Source organism: Hydractinia symbiolongicarpus, chromosome 14 (genome assembly GCF_029227915.1).
Source record: "Hydractinia symbiolongicarpus strain clone_291-10 chromosome 14, HSymV2.1, whole genome shotgun sequence".
Lineage (NCBI taxonomy): Eukaryota > Metazoa > Cnidaria > Hydrozoa > Anthoathecata > Hydractiniidae > Hydractinia > Hydractinia symbiolongicarpus.
In genome coordinates, this window is record NC_079888.1 from 16089371 (window position 1) to 16104582 (window position 15212).

Here is a 15212-nt window from a genome sequence, read left to right on the forward strand (position 1 = left end):
ACGAAGGGATAATTCGGATTGACCGGAAAGGGAAATCGCAGTCGATTGTTTTGCTAGTTATCATCTGCGCTGCCCGCCTGATGATAACAGAAATCGAATCCCTGGTGTAAAAACAGAAAGAAAACAAATCTAGGCAGCAACAGAAGAGATGGTGCCTCAGGTAGTTATAAGATACTTTAGGTTTATTGCGGTATTCGTAGGGTAGAGTCGTTTATTAAAATATGCATGTTTTTCAATCTCTTCAAAATTGTCATTTTTTGTATTGAACTTTGGCTGTTGTTGTTTATTAGCTAAAAATAGAAGCTTTAGACTATTTTTATTGTGACTTGTGCTGCTAATATTTCCCAGTGTTTACGCAATGTGACATGCAAAATAATGCTGTGGTCACTGTGTGTGTATGAACCACTTTATTTTTAGCTAAGTGGAGACATCATTGGATCTTAAAATTAAATTATGCTTGCATGTAGATTAGATTCAAAAAGTTGCTACTAGCCACAATAGAAAGGTTTTTAACTATATATAATTAGACTTTCTTCACCTATAGTCTACATTTTATTGCTGTCAAAATTTTGGATTTGTTCTGCACATGCATGAGAATCCGGAAATAACGTAAACATCAAACTATATTATATTATATTATTACTATATTGTGTGTCACAGTAGACGCTGTGCAAGGGGGGATAGTTGCTTCAAACACAGAGTATATATATATATATACTAAAAAAATCTTGTTTTTATATAATTCCACATGTGAGTAAGGTCTTTTGCTGCAAGAATTCCAAAGTACTTTTGTCAAGGTCACATGTCTTTAATGGTTTATTTATTGTTATATATTCACAGGGCTTAAACATTTGTCAGCTTGTTGATTGATGCACGTGTATATACGTGTATATTTCTGTGTACCCCAAAGCCTTGTATGCTTACACAAGACTTTGGGGTACACAGAAACATGCTCACCATTGCATATAGGTGCATACTTCATCAGTTGTATTCATTTTTATTTGAAATAAAACGAACAATTTCTTATATCGTTAGCCTACTTTTTTATGCCACCATCTTCTTAATGTACAATGCGACACCGTGAAGTAGTTAGTGATATTGTAATAAATTTAACAAAGTAAAATCAAATGTTTTTTTATAAATTTAACTAGTTTTATATCCAAGTTTTTTTGTATACTTATAAATTGTTTAACAATGTCCCTGAAAGTGGTTAAAATCAGAAACTCAGAAACTGTGACAACAGTGAAAATATTTTGTGTCTCAATTTTTTTTTCAAACCAGACTAAATACATTTCATACCAAGTTTCAAGTCTTTATTTCAATTTTATTCTTAGTAAAGTGTATGGTTTCGAAAAAGAAGTATTTTTATAGCCCACTTTGTTGGGCACTTTTAGCTTTATCCTTTCAGTACATAGACTCATACTTGTTAATGTATCAAAATTAAGGAGGTATTTTAAACAAGATATTTTAAACTTGCTAACTTTGCAAAAAAAGTTTTCATAAAAAATTAAAAGTGTTTCAAAAATTATTTCTCACAAACATTAATTCCCCTAAAGTATCTTAGGTCATCACAAATTTCAAGATTACTAAATATCTATGAAGCAAATCTTCAACAATTAAACCAATCATAAAAGCTTTTGGTCTAGAGTATATATTTCATTTCTAATTTATCTTGATAACAGAGAAGTATATACTTTGTTTCCATTTCGAATATATATCTAAAACAGGCCGTTATATTCTGAAGCTGTCTACATATATCAAGAAATTATTTTGCCTTTCTCTTTACTCCCTTGATTTTTTTCCATAGGATTCACAGCACCACAATAAAAACCTTTTCCATAAAATGGATTTGAATTCTAAACAATCAACAAACAAAAGTTCCATTCAGAAAGTACTTGCTGGCAAGCTAAACTTTGTGAAAGTATTATGTAACTTGCACATTCCATTATGCACATTAAAAGCATGTTTAAGATTTTAGTATTTTGTTGGAGCTGGTGAAAACAGAGGAAATGCAACTAAAGCAACAAGAACAACACGATACAAGACTTTGTTTTACAATTAAACAAGTAAAAATTAAAAGGATATAAATATGAAAGTAACCACACTGTTTGTTTTTATATTATAAGCTGTTTTGTAACAGGACGTTAAGGTTTGCAAGGAAGTGGTAAAGAAAATGGTGGATGATGTTATTCCACAAGACAGGAGAAAAAGAATTAATAGAAATTTGATTTAAACCATTAAAATTTTAAGCTGAAAATTTTATGTGCACCATTTTTAGTCCGTTTGATAAACATATTTTAAGTGCATGTCACATGCATGGTTTTTGAAGCCCTACTTCAAACATAAATGCTGAGTACATGAACTGAAATTTTGAAAAAAGTTCTTTTTACAGAAAGCAAACTAAAGAAACCCTATATATATAATTCTTCAAAGGAATAACTAGCTACATCATGGTTCGAATTATATATTAAAAGCTGCGAAAATAAAAGTTAATTTTGTCTCAGTCTTTTTCACCACGAAGATTACTTTAAAAAACACAGCATTGTTTAAGTTCATACAATCGATTTTGATGGTTTTAGGACAAAATACAATGTTGTTAAAGCTCCATACAATTGCGTTTTAATGGATTTTTAAAAAAAATATTGTTGTTTAAGTTCTATGCAATTTCACTTCGATGGTTTTAAAACAAAGTATAGTGTTTTTTTTGGTGTCATACAATCGTGTTTTGATTGTTTCAGAACAAAATAAAGCGTTGACAAAATTATAAATTATAAAGAAATGGACAATGCTGTTTAATTAATTTTTATGTGAGAACTTTGGTCCAACACTTGAAATTATTAGAGACACTTTTCATGGTTTTTCTTACCAATTATACTCAATTATAATAACCTGAAATAAAAAAAAAATTCTTAAGTAGGCCAAATTTTTCTTCAAACTTCAGCTCAAGGTTGTACCTAACCATCGATAGAAATCCAACGCTTGTTGTTGACAGAAGTACAAAAGGGAATTTAAAGTTGACAGAAAAGCAACAGAATATACAGAAAACTCACCATAATTTTTCTTACAAGGAAGTAAGAAGAATAAGCTGATGAAACTCAGAGAAAACTTAGTTAATTAGGCTAAGAATAGAATGTATAAGGTATATACTGAAAGAGTCTAAAACAGACAAATATGGCAGAGGAGGGGAAAAATAAATCCACATTGACTGTACATTTATTTTTGGATAGCTATATTATTCTTCCAGTTATTTTTACTATGTCAAAAACTAGCTGCTCAAGCTTTAGATGGCTTTCGTTTTGCACTATCAAAAAAAATTTTCCTTTTTTACCGTCATGTAAACTCCTTTGCCCTATCCTTTTCCAAGTATACCTCCCCCTCCCAAAAAAAAATTATACAAAACGAAGTCTTTTGAAAGCCTCCTTATACCTTTGTGATCTTCTTTTACTTGTTTATAGTAAGGTCAAGAGCTGTGCTCTTTGTTTATGTTACAGCATTCTCATATTCGTAATATTTTGATATAAAGAAGATTAAAATGCGTCCTGGTTTCCAGGTGACAAATCTCTGCTTGTTGTGATACTCCTTAGTTGTACTAATTCTAATTATTTTATGTGCACAAGGGTACAATAGTTTCCATGAAAATCCATATGTGTATTATGTATATCCAAAAATATTTTTTTTGTGTTTCTTTTATTGTTCCACTATGTTCATACACTTCTTATTTTTGCAATTTTATTGTCGTTGCTCATGCCTGTGAATGTTCATGGATGTGCTAACAACCAAGCTTCAGGATTTAATCAAAGCAAAATGTTGTGATATCATTAGCAAAAATCTCAAACACAGCGTTTGATGATAAACAAACTTTTAAACGGTATACCTCCTGTTGAGTTTCTACCATTTGGTTTGTCAGTAGGGCTTTTAGTAAAGTGGATATTTATCATATTATTAACTGGTAGAGTGATAGCATGGCAATATCCTGATTTAGCGCTAACCAAAAAATATGTTGTTGTTATGGAGCCTTATATTACGTTCTTAACTTACTAATATAGTAGTCAGACCCCTGTTTTTACCTAAATCGATCTTTCATTTTTTTTTCAATTCTCCCACATTTTTTCAGTAACCAGTTGAAAGTAAAGCCATTTAGCAACTGGAAGGTTTCTGTATTTGAATGATAATTTAGCTTTTTTCATTTTCTTCATTGTTATGTGTGTAACTTTAAATTTGTCTGGGATTAAAAACTGTATGAGATACTTGTTGGTTTCCTTCTTATAAGTCAACTGCATGGACAGGATTTTGCCAGATAGAGTTATAAAAAATGTTTGACTGTTTGTTAGTGGCCAGCACATCCAGTAAAAGCAACTTGTTTGGATCCTTTTCCTCTATTACGATAGACTCTTTGTAATCCGAATGATTGGGTGGAACTTACAAAAAAGTAAAAATGTTTGTATTTTCATTTCAGTAACACAATTAAGACATCCAATTTGTTATTTGTCATTTGCTAAGACCCAGCATACACGTCTTAGTTTTAATGGTGAAAGGGACAGAACAAATATATTTAAAATATATAAAGTGTTTAAACAAATAGAAAGGGTAGTCAAATTCTAGAGATTTAATTGTATATTTATTTGTTACAAAAATGTGTATCAACAACAGGTTAATACTTTGGTATACATGGGTTTTCTTATGAGAAACTTGATAAAGGGTCTAGTTCTCAGAGTTTCTTTCTTCTTTTTTATTTTTTTAGTGATTCCAGATTTAAACAAATTTGCTTTTGTCATTTTCAAAAAATCCAAGTTAAACTATGATATTTTTTATCATGAGAATCATATTAAATGTAGAGGTTAAATTGACCGGATCATTTAAAAGTCATGTTATTGATAATAACAGGGGTTTCTTTCACAAATGGTGTAACATCTGCTACCTAGGTTGACTGAAGTCTCAAGAGTATTTTGTACTTCATATTGATTTACAGGCTCTTTGACTCAGTAAAAGCTTGTCATTCAGGATGCAAGAAGAACACTGGTGATGACAACAATTAGCCAATTTAATACTTGTTGTTTTAGCTACATGTATATTTCCTATTTGTTTAAACTGAAAAAAATGCATGACCAATTTCATGAATATTTATTGTTTGGTTGTATAAAAAATAGACCTCCTTATGTCCTCGGATCGTTTCCAGTCCTATTGTTTATCAACACCCTGTCAAACTTTAGTCATCAAAGTTATGAATTTATGTTTATTTTGTTGAATCAAACGTTACAATTAACTAATCAATGTTTTTCTTTCGTTGTCATAACAGATAGAAGATAGGTGTCTTGGTGAACTATGACATATGAGAAAATTGTATTTCGTTGCTAATTAAAATTAAATTAGCCTTTTTAAATGTCAACAATTAATCAATCTTATGTCTTCATTGTGAGTCGCACATCATTTCGATGTCGTGGGAAATCTTTATATAATTTGTTTGTGATTTCTTTTTTGAATTTATAAGTGACCATACACGAGTTGGTAAACGAATGTTTGAGATGTTAGAAATTGTTTCGTTTTTGTGTTTTAAGAAGCATGGTGAAAAACGGTGTCTTTTGTTTTTGCATAGATTCTTGTGGTCTTTCATGTTATTTTTATTAAGTAGTTATCCAGACTTATACTTCTTCACTGTTTGTGTATAAATTATAGGAAGTTTGGGAAATAATATTTATGTTCTATGCTCTGTTTTTCTGTAGATGTCTACTGTTATATTTCTGATAATTTGGATATTGTGTCTTCTGCATTTTTTACATTTTTAATGATGTCTCTCAGTGTTTACACAATCACGGCGAGTGTATTTGTCATCCTGTCATGTGAAATTTACACTAAATGTTTTCACAGGAAAGTTTCTGCAAACACTTTTTCGCTGTTGTATTTTGTTTGCAACAAATGGATTCTCAAACTTGCATGTTAAATCAGTTTCCAGCATTAAAAATCAAGTCTTAATCTTTCTACCTTTTGTGCATCACTCGACTGGCTTTGTTTATTTCTCTAAAACCAGTGTTAGCTAGACTGCATGGGAGTAAATGGTATGGTTAAAAGTTGATTATCTGCAGTTAACACATAATCAAGTGGTTCAGCCCTTTTAATTTTTGTAAGTATCACATTGATTGATATCTGTAAGTGATGTGTTTTTTTTCACCTGGGTTAAATGAAGTTTTTTATCAAAATAAACTAGCATTTGAAAAAAAAGAAGGAATGCTCAAGTTTTTTGTTATTTCTTCATAGAATGTATTTGTCGGTCATTTTACTTCATATTTAAAAAGGTGTTAAAAAAATGTTGATTTTGAAGCTAGGGTTTCACACCATTCTTTTAAAGCTTCTTTATTATTCAATGTTGATTTAAGATTTTATAGCAAAACCTTGTGAATAATTTTCTTTGTAAGAATGTGAATGTTTTCGTAATGAAAAATTCACTTTGGTTTTAACCGAATATTACTTGAAGAATTTTTGACATGTTTTATTTTGTTCTTAAGATATTATATAAATAATTTTTATGTGTTTTAGCAGTGGTAAATTTGTTATTTGCATTTTGTTGGAAATCTCAAAAAGTATATATATTCAAGTTATATGTTAAATAAAAATTAAAGTTTGTTTGTTTGTGCACATGTCTTTTTTTGTAAGCAACTCTCTTTTATTATTTCAGCCTATTTAGTTACTGAGGGAAAAAGTTTGATTTCAACCTTAAAATTGCTAAGAATTTAAGATTTAAGCTTCTATAGACTAGCTTTTTGTGTTTTAACTTTATTATCGGTTAGAAAAAAATATTTTTTATTCTCTTAATGCACTGTTTTGTATGTTCTTTGTCAGATTATCCAGATTTTAGCCTGTGGTTTTTAACCTCCAAATTTTTAGCCTGGTGAGTTGCTTAGCAGTCGCTAAGTTTTCATACTAGATCTCAGCTTCAGCTATGGCAACTTTGAGTGCTTACAAAAATAAAATGTTTATGAGAAGGGAAAAAGGGTAACTGCCGAAATTTTATGTATATACGTCTTGACATATAACAAGAATCTATAAAAACATGCTGACAATGTTAAATATTGTTTTGTTTTTTTCACTTTAGGATAATTTTTTATATATACATTTTGAAATTTGAAGCTTGAAGCTCAAAAATCCATAGTTGTTTAAAGCCTGGAGAAGAAAAACATGAATTATTTATTTGACTTAATGAGAGCTTTTTAGAGGTACAGATGTTTCAAAATATGAGGCTTGTTAAATTTCTTTTAAAAACTGTTTTTCTTTGACTCTGCTTTAAAGGAGTGAGATTGTGTTTAGTAAATATTGTTGAGCAATTTTTTTTTCATTTAGCTGGTTTATTTTTATTTTCCACTTGTCAAATGAAAAAAATTATCTGCCGTGGTCAGACCCTCCACTTTAGAAGTGACAATGTATAAACACGAGTATATACCTTACTCTTAGCATTGTGTTTATTTAACAGTATTTAATTCATCTTCGTGTTATTGTTGTCTGTGTTTATCTTGTTACTTCTTATAGTGTGGTTTACAAAAGAGTGGTTCACTTTTTTGCTCACAGCTTAAATCTAAACATCTCTCTTCAAAAAAGATGATTCTCACTGCTAAGGCTAATGTCAAATTATGGTGCGATCTCATGTTAGCAATTCGTACGTAGCCATATAAACATTACGTCATTTATATCTAAAGGTCTCTGTTTAACTATAATCCCTTGATACGAATATAGTTCAAACGCCTCTTCTGTGAGGACATTGTAACAATGAAGGGCGTTGAATAAAAAACATGGAACTTATTTCGTATAGAATTCTTTTACGTAGTTTGATGGTTTTAGGACATGGAACGTTTTTTCTAAAATAAAAGTTGGTTTTAAATTCTTTTTTAATGTTTATTTTAAGACCTTGCCAGAGAGGTGCTTAGTGCACGAGGTTGGGATTTTGTGGTTATCGTTGAGTCATAAATCATCGATTAATCTTTCCTTTCTTAAAAAAATATGCGGACGTCATCAAACGGAAGCAGTTTAGACTTCACCATCAACGTCATTGCTGTTACAACATTGTAGGCGGACAACGTAAATGACAAAAACTTCCGTCATTTTATTTTCGCGTGCATGACATCACTGGCAAGCATGATGTTGAGTAAACAAAACATTTTATCTTTAAATTTTGTATATGAACGCTAATTGAATAATTCGAGCTTGTTGTCAGAGGCTGTATTTTGTATTGTCGTTGAAAATTCCTGATTTTTAATTTGATTATCAGATTTCATACCCACTCACACGTAAATACAACGATAACGTGTTGTGATTGGATAGATTAAACAATGGGTTTATTATGTGAATTAATTAGTATTGTTTTTTGATTGGATAATTAACATATTTATTTAATTGGACTCCAATGTACATTAGTGACATCACACGTCTATTCAAAGGTTATTTTTCTTTTATGTACATATCAGCTCTTTTTCTATCTTTGATGTCACAGCAAGAGCACTCTTGATATGTCTTGTATGCTTTACTTTTTAAATGCAAGTTTTGTTGTAAGATTTTTTCATATCATGTTAGTATTTAGCTTCTCTGTTGTTGTTTTCTTTATCTGTCACTCACGTTTAGCGTGTTTGCTTGTTTTTTTGTTTGCTTGTTTGTCCTATATATATTCTTTTTTACTTTTTTATTCTTCAGAAAGTTATAGTAAAAAAATTCCTTATCACCCATCAGAAATGGCTGACACTTTAACGTACACGTCAACTGACGACCAGTCCTTTCACATCACTCTGGGTTCTCCTTCCAAAAAATCTCCGACTCTTGTCCCGTTGAAAGACGATAGCTTTAACGAGGCAGCTGGATTACAGAGGTCTGGAACGAGTGGAAGAAAGTCTTCTGTAGAGAAGATGCTGGGTAAGTTAATACTACCGATTTCACAAATTTCGTAATCCCACGGTTATCAGCCTCGTCTCTGTCCTGTGGCTTTGAAACTTAGATTTACACATGTGCGCGGGTGTTTTCACCATGCTCTGTTCTGCTTTATGACTTTTCACTATGTTGATTTTCATGTGTGTTAGGGCTAGGCGGTGAAATCTTCGGCCACTAATTTACGTTCCATAACTTCTTTTAACATTCTTTTATGTTACATTTCAGAGGAATCGCTAAACACAGCTGAAAAAGAAGATTATAGCACCTCGAGAAACTCCTCCTTTGTGTCTAACGGCACATTGAGTGGTAGCGATGATGATGACGGCGCTGTAAGAAGGGGCGGTAAGAGAGCAGTAGTGAAACCCTCCGCCGTTGTTCCGTTAAAAGATGATAGTTTTATAGAAGCTGCTGGCTTACAGAGGTCAGCCAAAAGTGGAAGAAAATCATCTGTGGAGAAGTTGCTTGGTAAGAAAATCATTCATTTTTTCTCAGCAAAAACGTGCAGGCGAGAAGGGGGGTTTATATTCCGTGTAGTTGTCAGAAATTTTAGTCTGTGGTAGAGTCCTAAAGCAAGGATCCAGGAGACTTTAACCACGACAGCAAGATTGTGTATAATTTGTTTTAAAAATAGCTACGAAACAGTAATGTTCACATTTGACCTTCGTTATCAGATAATTTCGTTATCATATGCGCAATGACGTAATGTTATTTTGAACCCCATCAAAACCAAAATATAACATCCATTTTGACGCACGCTAAAATATTACTCTTAACAGATTTTTTGTTCTTTTGCATTTTACTCACTGTTGATATTCCGTCTGTTCAGAGGAATCGTTAAACACAGCTGAAAAAGAAGATTACAGCAGCTCGAAAAACTCCTCCTTTCTGTCTAACGGAACATTGAGTGGTAGCGATGATGACGATGGCGCTGTAAGACGAGGCGGAAAAAGGACGGTGGAGAGACCACAAAACTTAAAGAGCGATGACTTTATTCAAAGTGCTGGCTTGTCAAGAACAGGCAATGTGGGTAGAAAATCCTCTATGGAGAAGCTGTTAGGTAGAGGAAAACTTTTTAACTTGTTCGCACTTTTTTATTTCCTTGTTTAGAATTGATGCATTCAGCGATCTTGGGTAAAATTTTAACGTTTTCCTTATCCTTTTTGTTTTCAACTAAATGTATTTCTAACTTCAACAAAACATCTGCCTGCCTGGAAAAAAAGATTTTTACTGATAATAAAGTTTTTTTGCGTAAAAATAATTTGAAAACGAGGCTTCTTATCAGAAAAAAAACAACAGAATCATAAACAGGTGATTGCGTAAAAAAATAAATAAACTTATCTTTGAGAAACACAGTCCGGTTAATCCTTTTTATTTTGTTTTTTTTTAATTCGCTCAGACAGCTTGTTCTTTCTCTGTTTCACCTTTGTTTATTTAAATATATAGCTAGCGATTTCGTTTGAGTCACCCGAAGGGCGTGCGAAATATTTATGTTTGTTTTATATAAGATGTATATTAACGATAAAGTCGATGAGATGTTTTCTTGTTTTTTGTTTGTGTATATTTAATAGTTTTTTTTGTCTATGACAGAAGACCAGCTACAAACAAGAGAAGAAACAGCTCAAGTTACTCGCAAAGTGTACACAGAAAACAGCGAAGGAGATCAATATTTAGTAAGAGATACGAAGCCTCTACAAAAGCAGTCTTCCATATCATCAACGGAGGAGGACATTGGTCTAGGTAAACGAAAGAATTCGATATACGAGCAAAAAAACATCGAGGTTCCAGTGGCGACAAAAGGAAATCGCATCGCTGCTCGAACGCAGAATCTTTTTAAGCAATACGAACGCGACATGTCGATACACGAGGCAAAACCAATCGTCGACGTAAATGAAGGGGCGGCCCAACGAAAAGTCAGCTACGATGAGTCCTTAAAAGACGAAAAACGGAAAGTAGACCTCGTAAGAGCAGAAAAAGAGAAAGAGCTGCTTGAAATGAGACTTCAATATCAACAACGATTGCAAGAGGAGGAACGCGAACAAGAAGAAGAACGCAAGCGTAGAATTGCTAACAGTGAAATAAAATACACAAGAGCTTTAGGTACATAAGTTTATCTTTGTGCAGTGTACAGCTCGATATCTGAAACGTTTTTTTTTAACCTTAACAATTCTAGACAACGTAAGTTTACGACAAATGATTTTTAGTGGGCGAGGCAAATATAAGTTTTTTTGTTTTTCCCCTATAAATAGAAGTGTTGTGTTCCCGTGGTTTTTTTTAAAGTATGGGATCCTGAATTTTATATGAATGCTGTACTTTATTTATTTATTTATTTATTTTTTTATTTTTTTCCTTAGGAGATGTAAAGAATCGATATCTGTCAGCTGCTGTCGGACAACCTGCCGAGAAGAACGATAGCGACGAAGACGACAACAAAACGACACACGTTGATAAACACGGCGTCCCTGTCGAAAAAAGTGGCGGCAAAATCGAGATTGTTAGAAGTTCTGACGGTGTCGGCAATATACGCGAACGTTTTGGGAGCATTGGTAAGGCAGGATGGAAGAAACGAAACACCACCGACGGTGACGTCACGCAAGTTGATTCGAGTAAAGTTAGCTCCGCTCGAAATGTCTTCAAGACGTTCGAAGTAAACAACAACGACGTGAAAACATTCAACCGTCCTACGTCGCGAAAAGTACGTGATCCGAAAGAACTCATGGAGATGCGTAAAAAAATCACATATGGCGGACATACCGACGAATTGCCGCAAGACGGCGTCATTAAAAAATCGGTTGTTCTCGACGAAAACGAACTTGGAACGAGATCCCCGAAAAAGGATGCGCTCAGAGTATATAAAACTTTAGAATCGCGAGTGGAAGACACTTCGCCTCAAAATAAACCAACTGTTCGGTTGTTGTCGGAGAGTGAAACTCGTGCGAATATGGAAGTAAAAAGATTTGGGGGAAGTTCTTCGAACAGTGAGGCAGGGGATGTAATTTCAGACTTGACCGTAGATGTCAGTGGATATGGCAGCAGTACACTTTGCAGTCCAACTAGCACGGCTAGCGATGGATACAGTAGCTTGTCAGACACGAAAGAGCCGGTTGACGACATGCTTGGAAAAGGTAAATTATTAATATGTATTTGTCAACAAGTTGTGCTAAAATGTACTTACAAAAAGAAAATTCAATAAATAAGTAACTTTCAGACAGTATAGAAAAGGTGCTAAATAAAAACTTTGTTCAGGTACACAAAGTATTTCGTCTGGAAAAAATTGCATTTTTTTTATATTTAGGACATATTCAAGAGTTCATAACAGGTGATTTATCAGATATGACAATTTCTGTTAATGGTGACGTCATCGAAAACGACGAACAGCCGTCGCATGAAAACGTTGAAAATTATGAGGTGCCGACCTACTGCTAAATTGATCCATTGAACGAGAATAGTAGAGAGTTTGCTGATATCGTGTTTGCTTAGATTAGTCAGTAGTATTTCGAACGATTAAATCGCTTCGTTTTACAGTCGTGTAAAAAAAATGAGCTTATCGTCATGAAAAACGGCGTTCTACAAGTTTTTACAAAATGTCTGTGAAAATGTTGCTTACATTCTGAGTTTCTTTTTCTTTCTCATGGTTTAATAGCCTACTTGATCTCATGATAACATGCATCATAATGGCCGATGACAGCCAACCTGGTTAAAACCTTAAAGACGAATCTCAGTTTCTGGAATTTAAAACCTTTCTTTGTGTTTATGTTTGTCTATTTTTCGCATATGAAACCGCCCTACAACCTCCTTCACGCCCCTTACGCCCCTTTTTTCTTTGAATGTTATTGAGCGACAAAATTTATTGACGAGTCTCAAATTAACCTGGGACTACACCCAACGTATATAATTTTTTTTACATACATATATACATTATTATATATACATATATATATATTAATTTATTCTAATTTTTAACAATAGTATTTTTCTACGAAAACAAAAAACTGTAGAACTGCTCAAAACAATTGGTTGTAAATGCTAGTTTGTGTGACCATGAGTTTTGTTTACAAAAAAGATCTTGATTTTGTACATACGAAAGTAAATGTGTCTTTATACTTTGATTTATTGTGGTAGGATGTTGTATGTAAAAGTACCTAATATAAAAGGATGTTGCCATTAGTAGACAAACTCTTTTGATGAAACGTTAAGTCGTTATGACAAAAAACTAACTTTGTTGATAACGGAGTTCCAAAGGTAACTTGATAATGCACTCTATACTTAGAAATTTCGGCCTTTTGAAGCGATGGCCATACCTTTTATATTTCAATTTAAGAATTTTATCGGTTTCCCCCATGAAAGTTCTACCGCTTTTTTTCAAGTTGTGTGTAGGGTAGCCACTCTTCCATGGTAGTAGGGTGTAGGGTAGCCACTCTTCCATGGTAGTAGGGTGTAGGGTAGCCACTCTTCCATGAAACTTTCACGATTTTTTACACTTCTCTCGAAAGTTTATTTTGCACAAGTTAGACGTGTCTCCGCGGTTTAAACATTTTATAAAACTTTAAATATACTGTGGAAAACGTCCCTAAAAGATGGACAAAATTTAAGAAAATTGCTCTAAAAATAAGTTACAACCTTTCTTTCCTCTTTTAAATATGTCAAGTCATCAGACTGTAAGCTGTTTACGGGTTTTTTCCCCCGTTTAAGCTCCTGTTTTCGCTTTTTGCAATTTTTGCAAAACTCGGAACAATATCTATGTTTCGGCCAATTATTTAGTATGCGAACATTTCCACTGAGGTAATAACTTTTTAAATTATTTTTGAGTTGACAGAGCTTATACAGTACTTTTATTCACCCATAGTTTTCTATGCAATGTCAATTATTTACGTAATAGCCAGGAAAAATAATTATTCAGGTCAAAGTCAGTAAAACGAGTAGAAAAATTTATCTTTAGGAGCACGAAAGTGGCGACCACAATGTCGAAGTTAATGCCCTTTAGAACCAAAAACAAAAAAATAATTTTTTGCATATATCCAACATTTATATCGTTTTGCGAAAGTAAATGTTAAAAATTTCGCTGCAAAGGTCTGTAACCCAAAAGTTGTAATAAAATTCTTCTTTGATTTTACAACCTTTTTGTGATGTTTTTGACAACACTAAATTTTAAACGAGATCTTTCAAAAGTCTGTTCGAAACAACTGCCATGACGGAATGTGATAAAGAACGTACAATCATCCCAAGCAAAAGTCAGACTTATTCAACAATATCAAACTCTTAAAGAGACTACAAAAGACTACAAATCATGGTGGTCCACAGTGACTAAAAAACCTAAAATTTGGACATGAAATAATGATTTCTCATAAAATACATACTTTTTCTTTCAATGATGATATTGTCTCTGTGTCAGTTTTTGTCGAAAATGTCAACATGCTATGTTTATTTTGCGACAGGGCAGATAATATGCGGCTGTTATAACCTATATTTACATAACAACTACAGAATTAGTCAAAATAAAACGGGACAGACAACGGAACACGTGACTCTTTGTTTCCACCAAAGTTTCCGAGAAAATTTTAAATATGGCATCGGTTTTAAACATCGTTTACTCTTGAGTTTTGTTCCCGAAACTTCTTAAATCACGACACTCAAAAGTTAAGCTAGATTTCCCAACCTCGTTCCCAGGGCAATTTTCTCGCCGTCCGGGATTGTCAGAAAGAGAAAAATGGGCCTTGGGACGAGGTTGCTAGACTTTTCTGACATTCTTGACATTTTTTTAAGCTAAACATCCCGACGAATTCTCTCTCCTGTTAGTTGTGTCTGATAAACTAGATGATTGTTCAAGAAAAAAGAAAAGATGGAATGTACATGAAGAAAAAAAGAAACAGAGGACGAAACAATTACAAGTTGAAGATATAAACTGAAATTAAAAAAACATTGTATTAAAATGAAATGCATATGAATTACGCAAAATTTCAAACTCCTGAACTCATCCCGACATTTCATTAAAAAAAAACAAATTTCCCTGACATTTTGCCTATATTTTTTTAAAATTCCTAGGAGAGTAAACACCATTTAATTCTCCTAAAACTTTAAAATCTGTGGCTACGACCCTAATAAAAAAAAAAGAAATACATGCTACGGATAGTGTGTTAAATTAGGGAATTGTGCATATTAACTGGTTGGCTTATTGTGCGTAATAACCAGTTGGCTTATTGTGCATATCAACCACTTGGTTTATTGTGCATATTAACCACTTGGTTTATTGTTCATATTAACCGGTTGGTTTATTGTGCTTACTAACTGGTTGGTTTGTTGTGTGTATTAAC

The 15212-nt window shown here is 32.8% G+C and overlaps 1 protein-coding gene across 3 annotated transcripts; it reads left to right on the forward strand.

Moving 5' to 3' along the window:
- The first annotated feature begins 18 nt into the window (after positions 1-18).
- Positions 19-13077, forward strand: LOC130625721 (SAFB-like transcription modulator). Of its 3 annotated transcripts, none has more exons than XM_057440824.1 (7): positions 19-160; positions 8674-8889; positions 9130-9369; positions 9731-9961; positions 10492-11001; positions 11256-12026; positions 12197-13077. In XM_057440824.1, exons 2-7 carry the CDS (start codon positions 8712-8714, stop codon positions 12325-12327), a joined length of 2061 nt encoding a protein of 686 aa, XP_057296807.1. In that variant the 5' UTR covers positions 19-160; positions 8674-8711; the 3' UTR covers positions 12328-13077. The 3 variants fall into 3 exon arrangements, with proteins under 3 accessions (XP_057296807.1, XP_057296808.1, XP_057296806.1); XM_057440825.1 differs by lacking the exon at positions 19-160 and adding an exon at positions 5530-6118; XM_057440823.1 differs by lacking the exon at positions 19-160 and having other exon boundaries at positions 8605-8889.
- Positions 13078-15212: the final 2135 nt, after the last annotated feature.

Excerpts from the sequence above, each read along its gene's own strand:
- LOC130625721 (XM_057440824.1), top strand. The coding sequence starts at position 8,712 with ATGGCTGACACTTTAACGTACACGTCAACTGACGACCAGTCCTTTCAC. Across the intron at positions 9,370-9,730 it reads ATCTGTGGAGAAGTTGCTTG|AGGAATCGTTAAACACAGCT; the intron begins GTAAGAAAATCA and ends CCGTCTGTTCAG. Across the intron at positions 9,962-10,491 it reads CTCTATGGAGAAGCTGTTAG|AAGACCAGCTACAAACAAGA; the intron begins GTAGAGGAAAAC and ends TGTCTATGACAG.